This window comes from Rhinolophus ferrumequinum, chromosome 22 (genome assembly GCF_004115265.2).
Source record: "Rhinolophus ferrumequinum isolate MPI-CBG mRhiFer1 chromosome 22, mRhiFer1_v1.p, whole genome shotgun sequence".
Lineage (NCBI taxonomy): Eukaryota > Metazoa > Chordata > Mammalia > Chiroptera > Rhinolophidae > Rhinolophus > Rhinolophus ferrumequinum.
The window spans coordinates 8,996,428-9,022,193 of NC_046305.1; the positions used below are offsets into that span (position 1 = coordinate 8,996,428).

General features: G+C 35.4%; 1 protein-coding gene across 2 annotated transcripts in view; it reads left to right on the forward strand.

Annotated features, from left to right (window-relative positions):
• The window catches only part of RABGAP1L (RAB GTPase activating protein 1 like), a 434,187-nt gene that overhangs the window by 108,714 nt on the left and 299,707 nt on the right, over positions 1 to 25,766 (forward strand). For both annotated transcript variants that reach the window (XM_033093083.1, XM_033093084.1), the window contains exons 12-13: positions 1,545 to 1,638; positions 10,105 to 10,255. In XM_033093083.1, the coding sequence (XP_032948974.1) occupies positions 1,545 to 1,638; positions 10,105 to 10,255 (245 nt within the window). The remainder of the gene's footprint in view (positions 1 to 1,544; positions 1,639 to 10,104; positions 10,256 to 25,766) is intronic.

Below are 25,766 nucleotides of genomic sequence, written 5' to 3' on the forward strand. Positions count from 1 at the left end.
CCTGAGGTGTAGTCTAAGTTTGACCTGTTTTCTGTGATTTTTTAATAGTGACCCTTTTAACTCTCAAAAGTGCTTCAGTATAGATGAAAAATAATAATGATTATAAACGACAGTTGTTTACAGAAGATAGTTCTTTAAGATACTTTACTATTAAGGCTTTAGTTGTTTTTGTTTACATTATTCCTCCAATATTTAGTAATATTCCATTTGCTTTAGCTTTGAAAATATCTCTGATGTGTATTGTTTTCATGGTGAACTTGTTGCAAACTTTGGAAAGATGCTTGTGTGAGGTCATTGTAGAGCCGTGTGTTAGTGTCCACCCTCTGACCCTTCATCCCCATTTCCAGAATAATGTTCACTTTTTCAGTAAAATGTCCCTCATAATTCTTGTTTATCCAATACTGTCTGAAAGCTGTTGAAGCATTGTCCTGTGTGTGTGCATATGTTTTGATTATATTTTACTAAAAATGGGATACAGTTTTTGCGTGTGGATGTGACCAAATCTCTTAATCTGGCCAAATAAACCTTTACCTATCACAGTAATGATTTTCTGGTGTTGAATTAACTATCAATATGGATTAATCGATACCTGGATCATTGGATGTATAGTAGGCTCAGTAATACTGTTCTTAACACAGATCCCCGTGGGATTCACTTTATGCCAATCCCTAGTATACCGTCACAGCATCGGGAAACCTTGTACTTGCTGTCAGCCAGCCAGAGTCTTATCTGGCTTATTTTATCATTCAGACAGTACTCCTCCAGCCTTCTCTTAGGTAGTACTGTGTCAAAGTCCTTGTTATAATGTAGATAAATTGTGCCCATTACATTTATTTTCTCTGCTAACTCTGTTACCCCTTAAAAGATTTATAGAACTTAGAATTACTCATTTTCACCACTGATTGTAAACTGTAACTCAACCCATCTTATTTTTTCTAAAACTATTACTTTACATTTTGGAATGTTTTGTAAAGTTGCCATTTTAAAAGGCCAAACAGTTTCCTTTAGTCAAAAATATCTTGTATCTGTGAATATATGTTTAAAACCTTAAATTTTATTTTTACCTTTCAGGTGGTTGTTGATCTATTTGTATCGTTATATATGTGTTTCCCAGTGTTATATATTGATATATATGTCTGACCCCGGTTTTAGTATTTGTTAGTCTCACCAATAAAATATAAATATTTAAGACTATTAATCTGGTGAGTAGAGCATCATATAAGAGTTTCTAGTTATGTTACCATTAGCTTTTACACGTTACTCTTTGGATAAAGGTATTGTAGGTATTTTCAATTTCATACTATGTAAAGTGTGGGTAAGTATTTTCATAAAAAGTTTATGCTTTGAAAATATTTCTCTGAACACTAAAGATAAATTATATGAATAAAGTTTTTACTATTAATATTTTTTGCAATGGGTGTAATAATATAATCAGAAGTATTTTTTTAGCCACATAGTCATGTTTCTTGTTTTATAATATGTAAATATTTAATATAATATATAATATAATGTTTGTTGTCTTTGTTTTTGTGTGTCTTATGCAGAGAGTGACAATGAACTGTCAAGTGGAACAGGTGATGTGTCCAAGGACTGTCCCCAGAAGATCCTATATTCTTGGGGAGAATTGCTAGGAAGATGGTAAAATTTTATTTTTTTTGAAAATTTTATATTAACATAATTGATGTTGTAGTACTTAAATTTCATATTACATAATTTGTTGTATTAATTAAAATCTATGTGTTTATATATCCTAATATCAATATTTTAATGTACTTAAAACCATAAAAGTTAAAATATAATTCATAGATACTTTTTATGCGTGGCTAGGTCTTCCCCCCAGCAGGGTCTTATTTAACTTGCTTTTGGAAGATTATTTGCCTTATTATTTCAGTCAGACATAACATTGCTCAGAGTAGTCAATTTTATGCTTTATTACTGACAGATGTAAATATCTGTTGTTAAAGGGTTACATTTCCTTTCTCTGCCAAGTCTATTTCTACTAAAAGGGGCTGCAAAGTTTAGAAATACTCATTTCACCATTAATTATGAACTGTAGCTCAGCCTGTTTTATTCTTTCGGACTAAAACTATTACTTTACATTTTGGAGTATTTTATCTGGAGGTATAAAAAAGTACTCTGTTTATATTTATTATAATGACGTTTTTTAAAAAGATCATATGTTGGTAAAATTGAAAAATTTTGCCAACAAAAAGATTCCACCAAACCAATATAGACATATGGAAAACACGATTATTTGAGTATGCGTATCCGGTGATAAGCTTGCAGGTAGTCCAGGAGAAATTACAAAGTCTGGGAAGAATTTCACATTTTATATAGTAGAAGAAAGAACAGTGAAAACTTCTTTTATCTTCTTATGAGTCAAGTGAATGTTTTTTATGGTAATCTCCTGTGCATATCCTGAGAGAGTGCTGAATTAATTTACAGATCCAAGGGTTGGAAGGCTCATGACTTCTCATTGTAGAATCTGGAAACTGGTTTGTCCAATTCCTGATCAAAGTGTTGAGCCTATTATGTTTTTAGGGAGATACCCTAAGAGGAAGGGGGCCAGCTGCCTTGCCTTTGTTAAACAGAAATATAATTTATCTTACATGTACAAATATAAGATGAACAAATCTCAGAATTTCTTTATCTCATTAATTAATAAGGAATCAGTAAGGTATTAGAACCATTCAAAATGAGGGTTTGAATTAGAGATTCATATTTTCTACCTGAAATTCATTTGCCTAGCTAGGGACAAAAAACTTTTGCATTGTTATCAGCTTTCTACACATTATCTTCTATTTGTTGAGAGCTGTAAATTAGCCTGGTTAAGTACAAACAAAGGCTTATACCCCTTTGGCGTCAGATAATTCTCAGAAGCTCTGACATACCACTGAAAGGGTGTTCAGTAATCTCTTTAGCCCATGTTGAAAATCTTTCGTAGTTTTCCCCTACACTATATCCAGAGTTAGTGTATTCATGTAAACGTCGTCCACCTGTCTAAATTCATCTCATCTGTTTTTACTAATTTCATTTATGTTATTCCCCTCTTTAAGATGGACGATTTTCAATTACGGTGGCCCTGAGTTAGTGTTAAAGCAAAACTCTTTGTGACACTTGTTAACGACAGTTAGGTAAACTATTCAAAGCGGGGCTCTTGTGATAGGTATCGGGATCCTGAAATGGGTTCTTGCGGTGGGGGAGAGAGTCTGGGCTCAGTTCCAGATATCAGCAAAGAAAAGTGTGAATTTATGGCCAACGAGCAGGGTGGAGGTCCCTGGATGGAAAATTACTAAGAGGAAACACCAGGGGTTATAGGGGACCCTGGCTAAATTCCCCTGACAAGATTCTACAGGCAGGATGCTCAGCTATCACCTGGGGACGGTGAAGGATGAGGAACCCAATTAGATACAGAGAGTGATCAGGTATTCAGGATGGGGGATTCTGTTACGAATTTAAGAAACAAAATTCAAAGTCAATTTGAAGGTTTAGCTAGCTCTATTCAAGGATTCATGGATCGGGCATCTCCCATCCAAAGAGCTTTACAAAATGGAAGACTTTCATAGATAGGGACAGGGTGGGACTAGCAAACAGTGGGTTGTTTCAGGGCAGGTCACTTGCCTTCAGTGGAAGACAGGACCTGGCAGGCAGATGACCTCACAAGTGCTGACCGGGAAATTCCAGATTGGCTGGCTAAGATTGCATTCCTTGGGAAGCCGAAACTGCTATTGAGTAGGTATGAAGTTTTGGTTTACTGACATGGGGCTTAGCACAAGTGACTCCATTTGGGCCTGTTGTTGAATTTGAGGCATTCGGAAGGATTATTTCTGAATAACTGCTTCTTGTTTTCAAATGCTGTTGAAGCTGCTAAGATTTTTAAAGAAATAGTGTTGACCATGAACATTTAGGTATAAAAGGCAACTTTTGTAGCAGGAAGATTTTCTAACCAAACAACTAAGCGAATATCTGAGGCAAAAAACTAGGTATTGGTTTATTAAAGAAAATCATCTTTGAACAATTCATTCTCTTACTAGAATGAAAACTTATTAGAAAACTGATACACAGTTAGTAGGCATTTTGATTGTATTCTTCATGGCTTGTACTTATTCTCAAAGAGGGATATGGTTTGTCAGTCAGTGTGGTCTCTCAGTGTAGCTGAGCATGAACAAACTGTCAGGAAACAAAATAAAATCTAAACTTAGAGGAAACCTGAAAGGTTAGAATCACTAAGCATGAACATCCATAGCTTCCTTCCTTTTCACATTAATGTAATGTTCCATTTTTCAAATGAAGGAAAAAACCTGGCAAACACAAGCAAATTGAAACCAAATATGTGCTCAGGATCTTCATGAAGACCTTTAGTCTATCTCTTTTCTTGAAACTTTTTAAAATGTAGTTCATGTAACTTACTGTAAGACTTAGGTTTACATATCTAGGTCTTTCCATTAGAGGGAGGAGAAATCCCCGCCTTTACCCCCCACCCATCTTTTCATTTCAGTTCTGGCTGTTCTGTTTTCTGAGAGAACCTCGTAAAATGGGTCAAACCGCTGCCCTCCCATTGTCACGTCTTCTAGCCACCTGCTTCTACCTGCCCTCTATCAGAATGGCCCTCATTCCATCAGTGACCTGTCAGTGTCATTCAGAGGCTTTTCTTCTCCTCTCTTGATTTCTCTGCTGTTTGGGTTAGAAATGATGTCTTACTTTTGAAATTCTCTCCCGAACAGCTTTAAAAATAGAAAAAAGTTTTTATATGCCTAGATAGTTTCCAGAAAAATGCCTCTTTGAAGTAACTAGATGAGTACATGACAGCTTTCTTATTCTATTAAAATTAATGAAAATGTTTGCTTTTAAAAAAGCATTTTATCTTAGCTTTAGTAGACCATATTAATTTATTTTCATAAATATGTTTATTCTTTTATGAAAAATGTAGTGAATGACTCTGTGTTCCAGGCACTGTTCTAGGTGCTTGGGATCCATAAGTAAAGAAGACAGAGGCTCTTGCCCTTGTGGAGTTTATATTCATGCATTAATAAAATGATTGCTATATGTTTAGTACATATCTGGTTTATATGTGACTTTTTGCATAATCAGATACCTGTTTTGTTTGTAGTGCAGAACAGAATTCAGAACATGTCATAACTAGTTACTCATTTCCAAGTCTCTTGATAGTGGCAGTTAATGTTGTATTGAAACAGTGGCCAAACGTACTTATATTTTTATCAGAAACATTGAAAGCAGTGATTGTTCCTATAAGTCGCTCTTCCTTTAGGTCCTCCCTGGTCTTCGATGTATGCTAGTAGCATTGGGTTTAATGTTCATAAGTACCTCTTAAGTACTAGTGTGCAGTGTGCAATGTACTTACTGTAATATTACTAGGATAATCAGTAAAGTAAAGCTATTAATCATGAGATGTTATGAATGACCTAGTTGCTTTCTTTTTTTTTATTTATTTATTGGGGTGACAATTGTTAGTAAAATTACATGGATTTCAGGTGTATAATTCTGTATTACATCATCTATAAATCCCATTGTGTGTTCACCCCCAGAGTCAGTTCTCCTTCCATCACCATATATTTGGTCCCCTTTACCCTCATCTCCCACCCCCTACCCCCTTTACCCTCTGGTAACCACTAAACTATTATCTGTGTCTATGAGTTTTTGTTTCTCATTTGTTTGTCTTGTTCTTTTTTTTTTTGTTTTTTTTTTTTTTTTGGTTTATATACCACATATCAGTGAAATCATATGGTTCTCTGCTTTTTCTGTCTGACTTATTTCACTTAGCATTATACTCTCAAGATCCATCCATGTTGTCACAAATGTTCCTATATCATCTTTTCTTACCGCTGAATAGTATTCCATTGTGTACATATACCACAACTTCTTTATCCATTCATCTATCGAAGGACATTTTGTTGTTTCCATGTCTTGGCCACTGTAAACAAAGCTGCAGTGAACATTGGAGCACATGTGTCTTTATGTATAAACGTTTTCAGATTTTTTTGGTAGATACTCAGGAGAGGGATTGCTGGGTCATATGGTAATTCTATTCTTAATTTTTTGAGGAAACTCCACACTGCCTTCCATAGCTGCTGCACCAGTCTGCATTCCCACCAACAGTGTATGAGGTTTCCTTTTTCTCCACAGCCTCTCCAACACTTGTTACTGTTTGTCTTGTTGATGGTAGCCATTCTGACTGGGCCTAGTTGCTTTCAAATGTCAGCCTGTAAAGATAAATAGTGCCTAGGTTTTTAAGCGAGGAGAAAAGATTCTCCCATTATGCCTGCCAAACAGATGGCTGAGGGTCAGCTAGAAGCTGAATGTAGATTGAGTTGATCATATTACAGTAAAATGTTCATCACGGACGGTTGACTATTAACCTTAAGCAGTGTGTGTGTGATTGTACAGGAAGAGATACTCCAAATCCAAAATCTTATGAAATCATTATATAAACTAATCTGAGTTAACATACTAGTTCATCAAGCTGTTTGTCCTTTCCGTTCTGTCTGCAGTATTGGAAATGTATTGTAGTGGGACGAGTGGACGTTTGGGGCTATTGCAGAGGTCCAGAGGAGTTAGAATCGGAGGCCGTTGAATAGAAGTGCATGGAGTTTGGAGATGTTGGGAAAATAAAATTAGACTTATTGATGGATTGGTAATGAATTGTGAGATGGAGAGTAATGTCAGCAATAACTCCTAGGTTTCTAATTTGAATGGTTTACAATCTAAATGACAGTCACTGAGATGGGATACCCTGGAAAACAAACAGGATTAGGGAGCAAGAATATGAGTTCAGATTTAGACAGTGTGTGGAGAGAGCTGACTTCATCTTAAAAGCCTACTCCATGTTAAAACGAATCCGCATGAACCCTGTTTCCCGCCCCACCTCTCCTGTGGACTCTCCTATGGACTCTGGAATGTGCACAGACGCTTTGGGTTAATCACAAACTACCATGAATCCTTCCTGCACTGGTGAGCCCTTCCTCTGGGGTGAGGCGCCCTCAATGTTTAACTCGCCCTGGCGCCAGAGCCTCGGTATCTGGTCCTGCTCCCCTCCATCACCTCTGCATTCCTTTTGGAACACGAGGTCCATCTCTTAGAGGGGCATCAAACAAATGGTCTGGGGGTGAACAGTGCAGGGATCCGCTTTGTCCTGCTGCCACCCAGGACTGTGTTCCTGTAAGTAACTTCCCTGTTGGACCTCGAAACCCACAAGCGGACTTGTCTGCGTCATTCTTTGGCCTGTCAGCGCCTTGGGCATTTGGGGGTGGCTTTGCATACTGGCCTTTTCACGAAACAGGCGTGTTGATTTTGAGGTGCCTTTGAGCCTCTGGAGCTCAGAATGCATGGGCGTGGGTGATAATGGCCAGAGACAAGAGAGTGAAAGAAACTAGATCACTGATGGAAAGAGCAAAGAGAGAACTCCGGGTACTTAAGCGATGGTTAGAGAAGAAGTGAGCAGCAGTGGGGTTTGTGAGGCGTAAGGAGAGAGCGTGCTTTGTCACTGATGCCAAAGGAAACAAATGGTCAACAGGGAAAGGACTGGAAAATGTCCCTGGCATTTTGTGGCATGGAGAGAGGTCATATGTCATGGAAGTGAAAACTTTTCTTGGAGAGAGAGAAGCCATTGAACTGAGTTGAGGGACGAGTGAGGGGAAGAACTAGAGATGGCGACTATACTGCACCTCTTTAGAGAAATTTGATGTGCAAGGTTGGAGACAGTATCATAGCTAGAGGCTTATGTGGAGTTGAATCAATTTTTTTATTTTTATACGGGAGGTATTTATTGGAGTTTTAATAGCTGTAGATACACAGTGATGACTTACTGAAATCTATAAACATGCAGCATATCATGTATTTAATTATATTGAACTCCCCTTATATGATATGCATTACGGGACTCAGAATTCAGAATAGTTTGTGTTTAATTTCAGAGGAAATGAGCTTAGCCCTTTGCAAACTGTTGTTTTTAGTTGTCAGTTTTCTACACTGAGAGTACGGAAACTCAGCTACCCTCAAACCACAAATGTTTTTCCTATTCAAAAGTATAATCAGAACCAAACAATACATTATGAAAAAGATCCTTTTACAACTGATCCTGGTTCTCTTGTGGCATAATACTCTTTTGCTAATCTTCTCTCTCTCTCTCTCTGTCTCTCTCTGTCTCTCTGTCTCTCTGTCTCTCTCTCTCTCTCTCTCTCTCTCTTTAAAAGATTTTTATTAAAAATATAGCTAACTTCTTTTGCTAATCTTAAACTCAGTTGGATAGTGAAGAAAAGGCAGCTGGAAGAAAGTTCCAGGTGTCAAATAGTTTACTCAGGTGTAATCTTCTCAAGAATAACCAGTACTCTCCCTCTACTTGACATATTTTGTGGACCATATTTAGCTATGGCATGTTTCCAAATTAACCAAAGTTACATTTTAATTTAAGTCCATGAGAGAAATTTAAAGAATTGAAATGTCTTTGTTTGTGTATGATTACAAAAGAATTTAAGATCATTCTAAATATTTCAAACAGCACAGGAAAATAAAAGGAATTATTTCCCTCTTTATTCTATTACACAGATACTTTGAAGTCTATTCTTCCACATCTTTCCTTATACATGGTAAAACCAGGTTTTAAAAAGCAATCAGCAATGGGGTTTGTGAGGGAGTAAAAAGTATTGGAGAGAGAGAGAGGGAGAGAGAATATGAATATTTAAAATAATATCATAAGTACAATTTTGAGAAAGAGAGGATGTGTATCTAAAATATTACCATATATGGCACTGTTTTGGAACCTGCTTGTTCACTTAGCAGCATAACTGTTCTTGAGTTGTGCATAGCATGTGAAATTGTATAAGCTCTACCTCTTTTTACTTCATTTTGCTTCAGGCCTGGCAGTATTGTCAGCCTAGGTTCTCTAACTCAACAGTATAAAAGTTTTTCTTGAAGAGAACAAAAGAAAACAGAATGGATATAAATATGTTAGATTATTAAAAATATTAATGGGATGAGTTCACTTGAACTTTTGAGTTATCAAAGTTATTACGGTTTTTCCAGATGGCCCAGTAGGACAGTATGGTGACAGCATAGAAAGGGCATGCCCAAACAGGACACTGTGCTGGAGACAGAAGCGGGTTTATACGCTAGAGAAGTGGGTGGAGTAGATGAGAGGCCAATTTTAGAAAGCAGGCGCATGGTTTCTAGGACTTTTACAGTTTAAAACTTGAAACAAGAGCCTGGGATGTTAGAACAAACCAGAGTACATCATCAAGGGTTGGAGTCCAGATGGTTACACCAGGGTCAGCTCTAAAAGATCAAAAGTGAGCAGCAAATTCAAGTAGAGATAAAATCTGAGCAAAAAGGCAGAGAACATAGCTTCAGGTTTAAGCTACACACCCCGAAAAAGTTGAAGAATGGAATTTATATTCACAAGACTGGGAACTACAGTTGTTTCTTGTTCAGATTGGCAGATTATCATAGTAGCATACCTACTGTGTGATCAGTGACTTCATGATAAGAGACATTTGCCTTTGTTCCAGTTCTAAACATCCTTGAAAGTGGGTAAGACCCATAAGTATATGTTGCTCCCTGAGCAAGGTGAAGTTGTATAGGTTTTGTAGGAAAAGGCTAGGTCCTTCCTTCAGGGGGCACTTTGGGTCAGGATGTAGGGGTACAGTCAAGGCGGGATAGGCCTGTGATCCACTTTGAGCTTCAGCATCCCTTCCCCTCCAAACCCCACACCATTAGCCAACTTGCCATATATTCATCTCATGGGATTCAGATGGTTCTTTTTATGCCTTGAAATGCTGCCTAGAAGTATTTAGTTAACACATTCATTCATGAGTAAGTTCATAGGATGATTAAAAACAGAAAATTTGAGGGGAAAAATAGAATAACCCTTTTCTTGATGGTGGAATAACATGGCTCAGCAATAAAGAAGATATGACCAAGAAAAATAGTCAGAGGCATCACAGAGCTTAAACTCTGTTATAATGTCATGCCCACCCCCCTTTATTTGACGTAGGCTTACTCTTTTTTGTAAACTCATTAATGTACTTTCCATAAGAGCAGGTCAGCAATGGTGATGGGAATACGAACGTTTTTATTTTCTTGTTTTCTCAGGCACAGTAACCTTGGTGCACGACCGAAAGGGCTATCCACCCTGGTGAAGAGTGGCGTCCCTGAAGCTTTGAGGGCAGAGGTATGGCAGTTGTTAGCAGGCTGCCATGACAACCAGGCAATGCTGGATAGATACCGACTTCTTATCACAAAGGTAGGAAGCTCTTTTCATATTATTCTCATTGGACAGCATTTTACATAAATCCTGTTTTCATAACTCCAATAAGTCACACATGTTTGAACCTATTTAAAAGCTGCATTGGTGGGGTGCAGTGAGCACTTCTATTGTGTGTTGTGAACACTTGTTGGGTGATGGTAAACAATACACCACTGTCACCCGTGAGCACTTTATGCCTTGGCTTTCATTTTTTCGTTTTAGTGACTTTGTAATAACTATTTACCAATATGTTTGTATTTCAAGTGTTATCAATTATTCTTTTATGTTACATGAGATTTCAATATAGTTATACTTGTATACAGTATACGAGTATGTTGGAAGTTTATGCTCAAAAAAGTTTTTATTGATGGGACTATCTGAGCAAAAATGTTCAGAGACCATAACGGTGTCAGATCACTTTTTCATGTAAATAACAAACTGCATACTTTCAATTGCTGCTCATGGCATAACAGCTGCCATATCCCTTTCTCTGCTAAGTGGCTGTGTTAATGCATATCTTTTAAGATTTCAGGCTTTGGGAGAAAAATAAAGAATAATTTCTGGCAATATTATCTGTGAACTCTTGACAATACTGTATATGCTCATATATGTGATAAGAGCTTTACCATGTATGTCAGGTGTCATGTAGGGAATATGCCCAAGGTCAGAGCAGCAGAGCTTAAAATCTGAACCCAGAATCTCCCTCCATAGTGAGCACCAACGTTTCCTCGTGGATTTGAGTCTCACTCCTCCCACTTACTCATTTGTGACCTTGAGACGTTATTCCCAACAGTCTAAGTCTCAGTTTCATCATTTGTATAGCAGGGATGTTAGTAGTACCTAATGGGATTGTTGTGGGAATTAAATAAAATAAAATGACAAAGTGCCAGGCACACAGTAAGTATTCGAGATTAGTTCTGTTTTTACCAAAATTATATTACATCAAGAACCTGATAATAGTAATAATGGATATTGGTGTCAGTGTATATTTCTGCTTTAATATGTGTGTATATTTCTACTTTAATAATTTTTTCACAAGAGCACATGATGTGAATAACAGCTGGTGGAATTGAGAGGGAATATTTTTATAAGCACCAAGTGTCAGATTTATATTTTGCTATTTTTTGTTTTCTTGCTGGTGAACAGCATGCAATATTTGAACCCTAAAACTTATGGTGATTATATGAGTTCATTTTTGAGTGATTATGGGTATTTAGGTGTTTCATAAAGTCAAATGATACTATCTAATAACCACTCCTAGTGACTGTCTGATATAATCAAGATAGCAAGGCAGGTATTAATCTCATTCACTTACTAATTCACTCATTTATTCAGTAACTCTTTATTGAACATCTTTTCGGGGCCAGGCTCTTCATCGTTTCCAGGGCTGTGTAGACGAAAAGAGTTTATAATAGCCTTGCAGAGTGTAGCCTAGACACAGCCAGGCCTGTACATGGGTAGATCAAGTATATTATGATGCAGGTTATATAATAGTATCTGAAATCAAGAAGTACTGAATAGGTATCTTAAAGATACCTATGAAGGTACCTTAAAGAATAGGGACCTTAAATCAGGAAGAGGTAGTGACAGCTCTGCTTGGGTGAGCCCCGAAAAACTTCACAGGGAAGATGATGTCTAAGTTTGGAATTACAGATGCCTGAGCAGGATAGGAGAGGGAGTGCCGTGTAGGGGTGATTTATGTAGATTCATCTGCCAGTTAGTGACTGAGTTTGGATTATCGGGGGAGCCTTAGGAAGTGAAATCAGTGTGCTCTTTCCCTCCCTCACTCCCACCGCAGTGGCCAACTGCATTCACTGTTCAAGGATCAAGGCTTGTCCCTTGTTAAATGGGAAGAGTGTAATACAAGTTTATGCTTGTTAGAATAAACATATGAAATGAAAAACCTCAGAAAATGTCATATCAAAATGGTATCACGAGACTATTTAATTGGTCACCTAGGATTGACGTAACGGAATTTTAATAAGTAGTAGTATAGTGTCTATTCAATAGATCTTTGAGTACCTGTTGTCTACCAGGTACTGTGCTTGGATGGTAATGCATATTAATTTTTCAACTCAATGAACTGAAAAAAATATCATCTATTGGCTAAATATAAAACAGTATAAACTTGTGACGAAGAAATGCAATTTCAGAAACTACAGAGAGCATGCAGTCAAACCTCTTTCAGAGAACTAAAAGGGCAACGCAAATATTACTTTGGCAGTTGCTGCCAAAAAGCTTTTTTGGAATATAAATAAGAAACAACCATTTTAAGATTCTGCAAGTTCTCTGTTTTCTTGAGCATTTTATGGATAGATAAGGCGTCACCGTGTTTATTCTTGTCAAATTATTGGTACTGCTCAGAGGAGAAAGCCTGTCTTCTTTCTGTTCTCCATTGCATTCTTGTAGCAGATGGCTTCTAATAAAACATGTAGCTACAGAAAAATTCTTCCTCTCTTTTGTTGGAATGTACTATACTTATAGCCATTGGACATTCTCAAGAGGAAATGTTTAAATCGGGATTTTTCTTATGGTTGAATAACCTTTAGTGACTATTTAATTGAAAAGTGAAATTACGATATCAGTTATTTTTTTTATGTGATAAGTTTCTATAACTAAATGAAACTGTTCATCATTTCTACAGGTAGATGTTTGCTTTTTCTTTACCTGGTTGATTTTTTAAAAATCCAATACAGTATGTTAGTCAAACAACACTCAACACTAGATTTCATTGCTTAATTACACAGCTGCTCTGTTCTCTGTCACCACCTTGTCTGGTTGTAGGAAATGAGCTTTTTGATAGAATGGGGTTATTCCAGCTGGGTCTGTACCATTGGTATTTATAAACACCATAGGCTCTTGTCTGTTATTGTGTAGCTATAAAATTTACAAAAATTTATCAAGAAAATTTATAGTTTTTAAAAATTTATTAACCAAAATACTAATAACAATAAGGTGGGCAAAGAGAATAAAGACTATTCACTATGTTGTAATGTAAATGCCTTGAACATGTATATAACAGAAGGTTTTTATTAAAGGGAACCAAGAATTATGGAAAGAGATTCTTTAAGAAAATGTACCTTTTTTTAATTATTAAAAAAGGAAACTATCTTTTTTCTCTTTCTTACATAACAAGGACAGTAGTTTCTTACTCCATAATTATGCCTTTGCTTATTATTTTTTCACAGCGTAATGGGAATCAGATTTTCTTGGTCCTCATCCTCTGAGCTTGTTCGTTTTCTAGCATATCTCTATTGACACCTGCATGTAATGAAAACTACCACTATCTGTGAAACTGAGAACTAAAAGTTTCCCCCACCCCAGCACTGACATCTTTCTGTCAACATTAAAAAATATATTCTTAATTATTTTCAGGTACTTAAATGACAATGTTCTGTTTCTTGTAACAAATACTGTTTTTGTTATCCTTTAACATAGTAAAATCATTTGGAGGTAAATTAAAGATGATTTTCTAAAGTTACTTCATTTTCATGTTATGGAATGAGAGTAGGAGTGCCCTGCGGGGGGAAGGCTTTGGGTTGTTGTTGAGTGCGGGTGACTCAGTGGCATGAAAGCTGTCTTCATAGCTATAGAATTAACGAGAAGGGAAAAGCAGGCATGTTTTTCTTACATCTCACAAATTTTCAAGAGCCTGGGATAACAGTGTGACTCCTGGGTCCCAATTTCATGATACCTTTATTGACCTCTTCACATATTTCTAGAGCATACGTATTTATATTTTACGGGGTAATACGGTGTGATGAGTTTTCTCCAGGGTTTTTGCTTTGGCTTTGATTTACTTTTCCTTTCAAATTTATGTTTAGATATGTTTACCATTCACTAGTGTAAGGTGAAAGAAAAAGGAGAGACCACAGATACCTAGGAGACAAGTACCAAAAAGCCTCCCTAACACAGTACACATTTCTCCTCATGTTTTGGAAGCAGTTCCGTTTTGCAGCTTCTTCCTTGATGATGTGATGATTCTTTCTCATTATCTTCTCTTTCTCTTTTTGTGTCTCTACAGTTTATATTCCGTTGTCTCTTCATCATATCTTCTTTTCTCTTTATACCTGCCTGCCTTTCTTAACTCTCCATAGTGGAGCTCTGAAAAGTGGTTTTCGTTATTTGTTGTTTTGTATTTGCTTGGTTTCCTGTTCCCTGTGAATTTCTCAGATCAGGCTGCTTTTTAGTTGCATAGCTTTTAGCTGATTTTTAAACTGACGAGATAGTAGACTGTATCATCATAGAGAAACTGGCTTTTTTTTTTTTTTTTTTTTTTTTTGTACTTTGTATCCCCAGAGCCTGGCACTAGCCTTTAATAAATATTTGTTGAATGACCAAATGAATTAAATTCTATAGGGCTGTGCTCTATGATTTAAAAAAAAAAAGAGGGATTAATTGGCTATAGCATTGTAATTGAAGAATTGGATTAGAAGTTATAAATGGTTTTTTGTTTTTTTTTTTTTAAATAGAACATATCGAATTATAGACCAGAGCTGATTAACTGAAGTCTCACTTTTTTCTTCACTTTTAATGAGTAGCTCTTAGGGACTAGCCTTCAATAGTAGGCATTGAAAAGTTGTCTTTTTAATGGTAGGAGAACTACCTCTGGGTGGTGAATATACAACATGATATACAGATGATGTGTTACAGAATTGTATACTTGAAACCTCTGTATAATAACTTTACTAACAATTGTCACCCCAATAAACTTTAATTAAAAAAAAAACATTTTTTTCATTATGAAATAAATAATGACTTTTTTAGAGCTTATATAGAAGATATGTAATTGTTAATGTACACACAAAGATTCCACAATGTGTTGTGGAGTATATCTTCTATTACAAACTCATATCCTTGTTCCTACTTCCTTTTTCGATCAAAAAAAAAAAATAAGCAAATGATAAAAGCAAAAGACCACTGAGTAAATTTAAGGTTATTATGAACCATAGAAAAGTTTAGTTCCTTTGTGAAATTTGAGCTTCCTCAAGAAGATCCTAGATAAATATGGTGTTGGGGGTATTATAGATGCTGCAAAATTTTTTCAGACTTGAAAGCTTTATTTCATAAACTGGCTTTTGGTTTACTTAATACATTAATTCCATAGCGTTTCAAACTAAGTATTGTAATTAATTCAATGTGTTGCAATTTTAAAAGAATAGTTATACCATAATAATTTATTATGATTCTCATTTTGTTCCTCTTTTCTCCATATTAAATCTTTACTCTTTCTGGATTCACAATTTATTTTATCAGTTAATGCTTCTTTTAAGCACATAATAGACTTTAATTTTTTATGAACATTTTTATTCTTAATGAATAATGAATACACCAGGTAAAATTTGCTCCAAACTATTTTATTCCTGGATTGGAATATTATGGTTATGCAGACTTTCTTCTGTAAGAGAAAGCTTTACTTGTTACTACTGCCAGAATAAATCAATCATTGCTACCCTTTAAGATGCTGATTTCTGACATGTTTATGAAAACTAGTTAACATTTTAATGGATGACTTTTACCTTGATACCTGCAAAAATGATGTGAAAAGGTTTAACTCTTTAAATCTTCAGTTCTTGTTTGAAAAACTATAATGGCAATTTTTAATTGAAAGCTTATTTTAGTTTTCCTACCCATCTGTCTAGTTGGCACTTAGGTATTCTAAGTAAGGTTGCATGTCTTCATACAGATTATTTAATCAAAGTCTCTATAGCTTTTTTACTTTCTAGGGACCTCAGATTTTTACTTGGACGGGTTTAGAAGCTGAACTATGTGCATAAATGATTTGTGTATGTTGACAAAATTTCTGTCTCATTGAGTCCTTTAGAACTGATCATGCAGTCATAAGGGAAATTGATCTTTATCACACACTATTTAAAATCAACATTTTCTGGAGCTCCCCTGGATAATTTAAATATTCCTTTTATTTTGGTTGAGACTGATGATGATGATACTGAATTATAGTTTCTCCGTCCCTCTTCTGTGAAAAGACCTTTTCCCATTTGAACAGAAAAGAGATTGAGCTCGATCCTCAGGGCAAAAAGATACCTAGTACCACGAGGAGAATCATTGTTGGTCCCAGTGGCACAGTGGAGCCTTACATTAAGTGTTCTGGGACTAATTAATCAGGAAGCGACTCTAATTAAAAAGGAAACTGCTCATCAGCTGCCTGCTCAGGCTAGTTTCCAGAAAGAAACTGTAGACTTAGCTCCTTGCTGTCCAGCTCCTAGCAACATTCTAACTGCTTCTGTCCCATTGATGGGGGCAATTTAAGGATTTCTGGCAGACTCTGTTTTGTAATGATAAACATTGATAGTTAACGGACTACTTTTCAGATGTAAATTTATACAGGGGGCAGTAATTTTGGAGTTATAATATTTTGGTTGATCTGCAAGGCTTTTTAACTTGTAATCTTATCATGCTTTTTAAAATCCTGGAACAAACCATGCTACTTAGCTATAATCTTAGTAGATAACATCTGGGCATGGATGTAGATATATGTAAATACAAACAAATACGCACACACCTATATATGTCATGCTATATCAAAGTATGCATAAATATCTAACAACTATTAATGAATTTATCTTTTTAAATCATTTTGGCATTCCTGTTAGCTTAATAGTTTGTTTGGCTTAACTGAAGTCTTTTCAGAGAATTACTGTAAGAGAGAGGATTTTAATTTCAGAAGAGTATGTTCATTATATATGTATTATATGTCTCGTTTCCTAGGCTGGTTTGTATGATGATTGTTTTAGTCAGCAGATCAGATGTTGCTTAATTTACCAAATGGTAATTGATTACAACTACTAATGAGAACTTTACAATTGTTCTTAATGTTGCTTTTGCTAATTTTATTGTATTTTGATATTTGTCTTAATATATAGACAAAATTTTACTAGTTTCTAAAACAAGAGTCAGAAAAGTTAAGAAGTTAAGAACTGGAAAGCTATCCTTAGGAAGGATTGGAATTATAACTTACTCTTCCTTGTATCCTTCCCATCCGCTGGCACATAGCAGACTCTGAGCATATTTTTATGAAGCTGGTTTGAATTGTGGCCCTTTGGGATCAATTTCTTCTGTGCTATTATTTCAAATCAGTTACAGTTCAAGATGGTAAATCTTGTACAGGTGATTGCTGGTACAACACAACCTAATGTTTACAAACCTCCTGGCATGCTTAGCAAAGGCCAACAAAGTCCTGTGAATTCAGACTAGTTGCTTTTTAAAGGTCGATGCATTTCTATTAGACTTGTACTTTCTTTAAAGAAAGGAAGAAAAAGTTACTAACTCCCAAATGCCACTGACGTGTATTATATGTGATGCATCTGTGGGGAAAAGACAGTATCTCAAAGAACATTATAAAGGCCAGGAGCCATAGTTTTTATGCAGGTTTTCTGTCTCTGGATTTATTTTTGTGTACAGTTTCCTTTGAACTTGGGGTATGTGGATTTGTGTTAATTTGTATAACTCAGTCAAATGTTCACCTTATTTGTAATATTGCCATATTCAGTATATTAACTGATTGAAAAACATGTATTATCTTTAAACATGTGTTATCTTTGGATTAGATCGATTTCAAACACTAGTATGACAGTTAAGTACATGTTTGAAAACTTAAATACTCAGCTCAAGGTCAAGTGGAAGATGTATCTCAGAACTGGAAATAGAAACTGGAGTTACTTGTAATTTATCTATGATTTCTAACTCTCTTTTTAAGGTTTCCCATTGAACATTGCTTGGACCATGGAGTCAGAGAGAATGTTTCTTCTTTGTATTGTGATAAAACTGCAGGCTTATAAAAGTTTACATCAACAAATAGTACCTCAAGAAACACTACACTAAGAGGCAACTTACTGGCTTTCTAGGGGTGGCCTGTCGAATGCTGAGGCATGACAGCACACGTGTGGAACTTGTCTGAATTGCTCACCAGTGTTAGTACCTACCCTCCTTGGTGTTCATGTGGCACGAATGAAAGCAGTGCCTCCCTCCAAAATGAGTCTGAGCTGGTCCCAATTAGAAACTCAAATCACTTACTTTTCTTAGGTAACAGGTCATGTTCAGGTTCAGCAAGGTAGGAGATATTATTTCCATTGATAATGTGTATGGGCCTCTATGGAATGATTTCATTACCATACAAGAGGAAAGTTCTCTTGGTTGGTGCCCAGTTCTATCCAGTTTGTACCAAATTCGGTGGTGTCTTAAGTCACTGACAATTCTTGAATATACGGGTGTTCTGGTGGCATATTAATACTTTGAGAGAATGTGTACAATTAAATCATGACTTTTTCTTTGAGATAGAGATGTTTTCTAAGAATGCCTGCAGCAGTGAAGCATCCTTGAGGAACCCATGTCTTACCTTGGTAATTTTAAGGGTTCTCTAAGGATTCCATGATGCTTCAGGGGCACTTCAAAGGCTCTTTAAGGATTGCTTAGTTCCATAAAAATATGGCGGTGTAACGAAATGCCAACATTATGTCACTTTGGTCCTATAAACTTAGAGTCCTACAATCTAAGGCACCAATTCTATACCTCTCTGCACGTCTTTTTAATCATTAATCACTAATCATTTAATCATTAATCATTAAAGCACTAATCATTTAATCATTAATCATTAAAGCACTGAGTCGATTCTTGAGAATCTGTTTGTGGTTTTTTATATTCAGTTTTAATTTCACTATTGCCTTTTTTTTTTTTTTTTTGGTCAGGATCTTTATCTAGGACAGATCTCAACATTGAATGTGCATTAAGAACAGGTGTAGATCTTAAAATGCAGATTCGGATTCAGTAGGTCTGAAGTTGTACTTGATTCTCATTTCCATAAGGGGATGTCAACACTACCACTAGTTCATGATCCACACATTAAACAAAGGTCTGGGTCCTAGACCTTAAACTCTAAAATGTTTCTGAAATATTTTTGAATGGTTATTAGTATATAATTATTCCTGGCTTATTTAAGAAAGATAAATATACAAAAAAGTCATCATGTAGTTTAATATTTACTATAAAGTAGTTCATAAACTTTTTCATAATCATGGGTGGTTTTCATTATAATACAGAGTTCATAACTAAACATTATTATTGTTATGAAAAGGTGGACAGATAAGACAATATAGTTTAAAAACAAATAATACTATGTAAATAAATATAAAATGATAATCACAAAAATGGGTTCAACATAGCTGCCTTATAAGGCTTAAGTTTTTTTCCTTAATTTATGCTTTATGTAACATCTAAATCGTCTGACATTTGGCTTTTACTTGATGGAAAAGAAGGAAGGAAAGTCAGAGAATCAAAGAAGTAGAAGGTAATTTTTCTGAACGGTTTTTCTCTCCTGGGTTTTGGCTGTCCACTTTCATTTTCGATTCAGGCTTCTTCTTTAATTCTCAAAATGTATGGAGCCTCTTAGTTTTCCATTTGAGCCCAAAGAACAAGAATTAAATTTTACTTCCATTAATCTTCATTCGTGTACTACTCGACACATCACATTTAAAACCATAACACACTTTACTTCCCAGGAAGATAAGTCCTCGTCACATTCCTTCTGTCGGGTTACATTGAGAGAAGAGCCCTTTACATAAGCAACCACATTAATTTAAATATTCTATCATGGAGATAGTAGCTCAACACAGAGGTTAAAGTTACTGGAAGGCTATTTTTATTTATTTATTTTTCCTTTTGGAAATGGGTGAAGATATAGCCAGGAAGGTATTGTAACGAAAAGTCCTCGAGGAAAACTTGGCCGATACCTCTGCTGTGGAAATGAAGTGATGCATACTAAATGCATTAACCCAAAGAGCAGCTTTATTAGTATTGCCTTTTAGAAATCACTCCCAGGGAGAAAATGAGTTTAGATATTATTCATGGCATATTTGATCACTGACATAGACATAATTATAAGATCTTGAACATACAATATGTTAATCTGAGATTGTTGATTTAGAGAACATTAGGTTGAATATTATTAATTTAATTTGTTGGAGTACTTTTTCAATGACACTCATCATTCAAGACATGTTTAGTATTATTGCAAATGCTCAAGAGGATTTATAAACTTGTAATTTTCATTTCTAGTATGCCTTTCATCTCTCCCTGTTACTTTACTTAGTTTTGTCTGAGTATCCAGTATGGATTCAGGTTTTGTGGGGCTTGATGCATATATAATTTTTTTGGGGGGAGCTCCTTAAGGAAAAGAAATCTTTTTTTTCTTCTTTTTTGCAAATTTTACAAAAGCATATTATATTGTGAACATACTTCTAGAGACCCTTCCAGGATAGAATGAAGCTTAAGCTTTATCTTCTGCCAGTATCATAAACTAAGAAAATACTTCGTGCTTTTTTCCTGTTGAAGTGTAGTCCGGTGTAGATGGAAAGAGCATAGGTTATATGTTACAACTGGGATTCAAACACAGGATCTCTCCATCTTCCTTGCATTGCTAGAGTCCTAGGTACATCTTTTTCCAAGATGACAACAGTAGCTTTCTAAATGCTTTTCCCACTTCCATTTTTTTCACACACCCCACTTTCCTACAGCCTGTTCTCCACACTGTAGTCAGAAAACTTTGAAAAAAAAAACAAAAAACTTTTGGTGACGTATTTAGGATAAAGAACAAAATCCAGATATTTATTACTGTTTTCAGTGCTCTTTATTCTTTCTTGGAGATCAAAGTTTTTCTCTGTTGTCATTTCCTTTGAGCCTGAAATAATTCTTAGCATTATATTAGTGCTGATCTGTTGGTAACAACATAGTTTTCCTTTATCTAAAAATGTCTTTACTTTGCTTTTGTGCTTGAAGGGTATTTTCCCTGGGTATAGACTGTTGGGTTGACAGTTTTTTTTCTTTCAGCATTTTGAAGATGTTGTTTCACTGCCTTTTGCTTTTATAATTCCTGATGGGAGTAAATTATCATTACGGAATCGATTTCATGGGCATGTGACCTGTGCAGTTGCATAAGGCCCCATACTTAGAAGGGCTCTGCTTGGTTAAATTTTCTGCTGTTGCTGTCTTGAAATTCTTAACAGTTTTGAACAATAGGCCCTATATTTTCATTTTACACTGATACCCACAAACTATATAGCTGGTCCTGCATCATTTGAATTATTGTTCCCCAGTATGTAATTTGTTGTTTTTCTCTGGCTGCTTTCAAGATTTTCTCTTTCATTGTGGTTTTCAGCAGTTTGGCTATAGTATGCCTAGGCATGTTTTTTTCAGTTAATTCTGTTTAGGGACACAGACTTTCTTAAATCTGTGAATTTATGTCTTTCACCAAATTTGGAAAGATTTGCGTCATTATTTCTTCAAATATCTCTTTTTTACTCCTCAATTATCTCCTCTACTACTGGGATTCTGATTGTTGATATTGTCCCCTCAGATTGCTGAGCCTTTTTTTTTTTTTTTTTTTGTCAGCTGTTTTGGTTTCTTCTTCAGCTAGGATAATTTTTGGTCTGTCTTCAAGTTCACTTACCCTTTTGTTTTTCATCTCTAATCTAAGTCCTTCCAGTTAATTTTTGTTGTATGTTTGTATTCTGTAATTTTCATTTGGATATTTTTTTTATATTCTTAGTTTCTCTCCTGAAATTTCCTCTCTTATTATTCATTGCAAGTATAATTTTCTTTACATTAACAAACATAGTTATAATAGCTGCTTAAAAGTTCTTGTCTGATAATTTCAACATTTGAATCATCTTAAGGTTGGTTTCTGTTGATTGTCTTTTCCTTTGCAAATGGGTTACAGTTTTCATGTACTTTTTTGTCAAATTTTGGAATTCTCTCCTGGAAATTGTGAATGTTGTGAGAGTATCTATTTTTTGTTTTAGCAAGTGTTTAACTTGATTTTACTGAAATTATAAACTCAGTCTTGCCTGTGGGTGTTCAGCAGCCCAATTCTCTGTTCAGTCCATTTATTTTGAGTCTACCAGCTTGTAGTCTGTCACACGTATGCTTGGTTTGGGGGTTACCCAAGACTTGGGCAGACGTTATATAAGAATTTAGGTTTCTCATTTTCTGCCTCTTTTCTTTCCATTATTTCCCTCCTCACTCTGTGGCAGCTGTGATCACTCTGGGCTTTCTCCCTGGTTCCTCAGTCAGGAAAGATAGTGGGCTTTCTGTTGGAGCTTCAGCCATCCTGCATCACACTGTGAGTGTGTCCTGCCCTCAGGCCAAAGTTGCAAAAATGTAAACTCATCCCAGCTCTTTCTTTTCCCAAGTTTGCATTACTTCTCCAAAATATTCCTGCTCTCTTTCTCTCTCCAGAGCCCTCAGTGAAATGTGTGTGTGTGTGTGTGTGTGTGTGTGTGTGTGTCTGTGTGTCTGTGTGTGTGTGTGTTTAGTCTAGAGCTTATAGTTGGTCTGTTAGGGCTTACCCCATAATACCAGAAGCACAACTCCCTGTATGTGTCAAGCATTAGTGCTCTGAAGGGAAGCAAGAGTGATTCTTCTGAGCCTTATTAGCATAGTGTTCTGAGAGGGTAGAAATTGTATAATGCTTTAAATGATATATAGTAATAGCTGATGTTTTTGAGTATTCATTACTGAATATATTAACTCATTTCATCTTACCCTATGAGGTTGCTGTTGAAGAACAATGATTTTTATATAACTTGCCCGAAGTCTTAGTAAACAGTAGAGTTGTCTAGTTTAAGGGCATATGCTTTTGAATACTTTTCATGAGAAAAAAAGGAGCCCTCTGTTTTTTTCCAGTTTGAACACTTGCATATTATTATAAAATGTAACAAGCTAGAATATCTTCTCTGCCTACTGGGTGAGAATTATCTTGTGTCTAGGCTGCCTGTGCCTGATTAAAGTAATATACATAGGGTGCCAAAAAAATGCATACACAGTTGAAGAAAGGAAAAACTGAATTAAAATTGTAATACTTAATATATACCGATAACACAAGATGCATATAAGTCACATTTGACTTCTGCAATTATAAGAGGTGCTCAAAATGGTTACCACCAGCATAATTTTAATACAGTTTTTTCCTTTCTTAAAATGTGTATATTTATTTTTTGGTACCCACTGTGTGTGTGTGTGTGTGTGTGTGTGTGTGTGTGTAAACATTTGGACAACTTCCAAATTTTTTTTTTTAAGAATAGAAAATAAAATTCATTATGATAAGAATAGTCATTTATATTTCATAGCTGTCTTAGGCCATTCTGACTATTATAACAAAATACCACAAAGAAAGTAGGTAGCTTATAAACAACAGAAATTTACTTCTCATAGTTCAGAGGCTGGAAAGTGTCTGGCATTGGCAGATTCAGTGTCTGGTGAGGATCCCCTTCCTGGTTCACAGATGGTACCTTCTTGCTTTGTCTTCACATGGTGGAAGGGGCAAGGGAGCTTTCTTGGAAGCATTTATAAGGGCACTAATTACCTCCCAAAGACTTCACTTTCTATTACTGTCACCTTGAGGGTTAGAATTTAACATATGAAGTTTGGTGGGATATAAACATTCAGTCCACAGAAATAGCCTTTCATAGTTTATAAGGTATTTTCTATATACTTTCTGATTTTATCCTTTTGAAAGCTTCTTATAATACTGAGATAGGCTAGTAATAGTTCCCTCCCCCCTTTATTGATGTGTTAATAGAGGCCCAAGAGAAGTTCCATAAAATAGTTTATATTGGTCAGGTATCCATTCTTCTTTGATTAAAGTCTGCTCTAAGATATTTTTAAGTATTATTGGTAAAATTAGTGACATTTTAATCATAGTTTACACTTTTCCCCAAAATAATTTCATAAATACTGTCTCAATGTTCCAACTAACCATCTGGGATAAGCAAGACAATTGGTATATTACCCTTCAGATGAGCAATCCAAAGGAATAAGCGCTTATTTGTATGAGATAAATAAGTGAAAATGATCAGATCTAAAGCTATAGACTAGATCTCTGATACTAAGTTCTGTGTCTGCTCTATACTGCATTGTCTTTTGCTTATAGGTGACTATGATAATACAGAAAATACATTTATCTCAGCAACATTTTTCCGTAGTATCTTTAGACTGCATCAGACATTGTAGGAAACACTTAACACTTTATTGAATCAACAAATAATGAATGTAAATATATTTTTTGTAATATCTCCTGATGGCTTTTTAATTTTTTCCCCCTTTATTCTCTTCTGGAAAATGTACTATGATTAAAAAGTTTTTTCTATATCTCAAAATGAACTGCATAATATTTCCATACTGCCATGTACCTGTATTTTAAATTATGAATCAACTAATAAAAAAAGTTGACTCCTGGGCCAAAGGGGCTATTTAAATGCTAAGTAACATGCTTTGGGATGAAAATGCGTTATAAATATTTATATTTAATAATTTTCTATATAACCTTTTTGGAGATTCTTTTGAAGGTTTCTGTCTTTCTTTGCTTCTTTCTTTCCTTCTTTCCCTCCCCTCTCCTTCCTTTTCCTCCTCTCTTCCTACTAGAGTACTGTTCTGTAAAAGCTATATTCTATCTTCTGCCAAGCCTCAAGTCTAATTCTGGAACAACTTCTGTGGGTAATTTAAGTACAGAAGGTAGACTGAGTGTTCATTTTACTTTTGATTTATATATGACATCTGTTTGGAACTAAACTTTTTTTCAGAAACAGAAAAAAAAAATTATTTTGGGATATGTAGGCCAAAGGAAAATGATCTGAGAAGCATCTTGTTCCTAAAGGCAAAGAAAAGATGTACTTGACCCAACCAAAGTATGTCAAACAGAAAGCATAGTATACAGTAGGCTTGCAAGAGGAAGTTCACTGAATGATGATGGAGGAAAATGTGTGACTATGTTTTCATGACCCATGTATTATAGAATATAGGATATATTTGTTTTTTCCTGACGCACTACCAAAGAGAGTTTATAAAATGCCTGTGTTCAGTAGTGCAGGCTTCGAACAAGACCTTCCTATGATATAAAAATAATAACCTTTATGAGCCTCACTCTCGGACTTCGTGCCCTTAGGGTAAGCACAGGCCCTGGCTCAGGTTAACTTCTGCTATGTTTCGATTCTCAGCCTGACGTTTAAAATTTGTAAAATGCAGATTTAACCTTCATTTCTTCCCTCAAGACCATGTCATTTCTGAGTTTCTTTCGTGATTAAATGCTTTTTGATAATGATAAAAGTGCATGTTGTATTGACTTTCAGAAACATTTTATCATTTACTTTTTAGACTCTAAGGCATCTCAGCCATGTGTACTCAACCATATTTTAAATAAATAATAACCATATTTTAAATCAAAATTGGGCAGCTGTTGGCTTTTTGTTCACTTCATAGGAAACAAAAAGGTGCTGGAAAAAGGTGCTGAGTGATTCAAACCACATTCAGTGCAGTAATCTCCTTGAAGTCACACTCTTTCAAAAGTGTCTCATTGCTGCTATGAAATAAAAACAGGCATAAATTCCAACCTTTAATTCATTGATTGATCTGTGTATTGCATCATTTACGGCACACCTTTATGTTTCATTTGTGCCTATGGTTAACAAATTGTTGGTAATATTATTGTTACAAAATTACA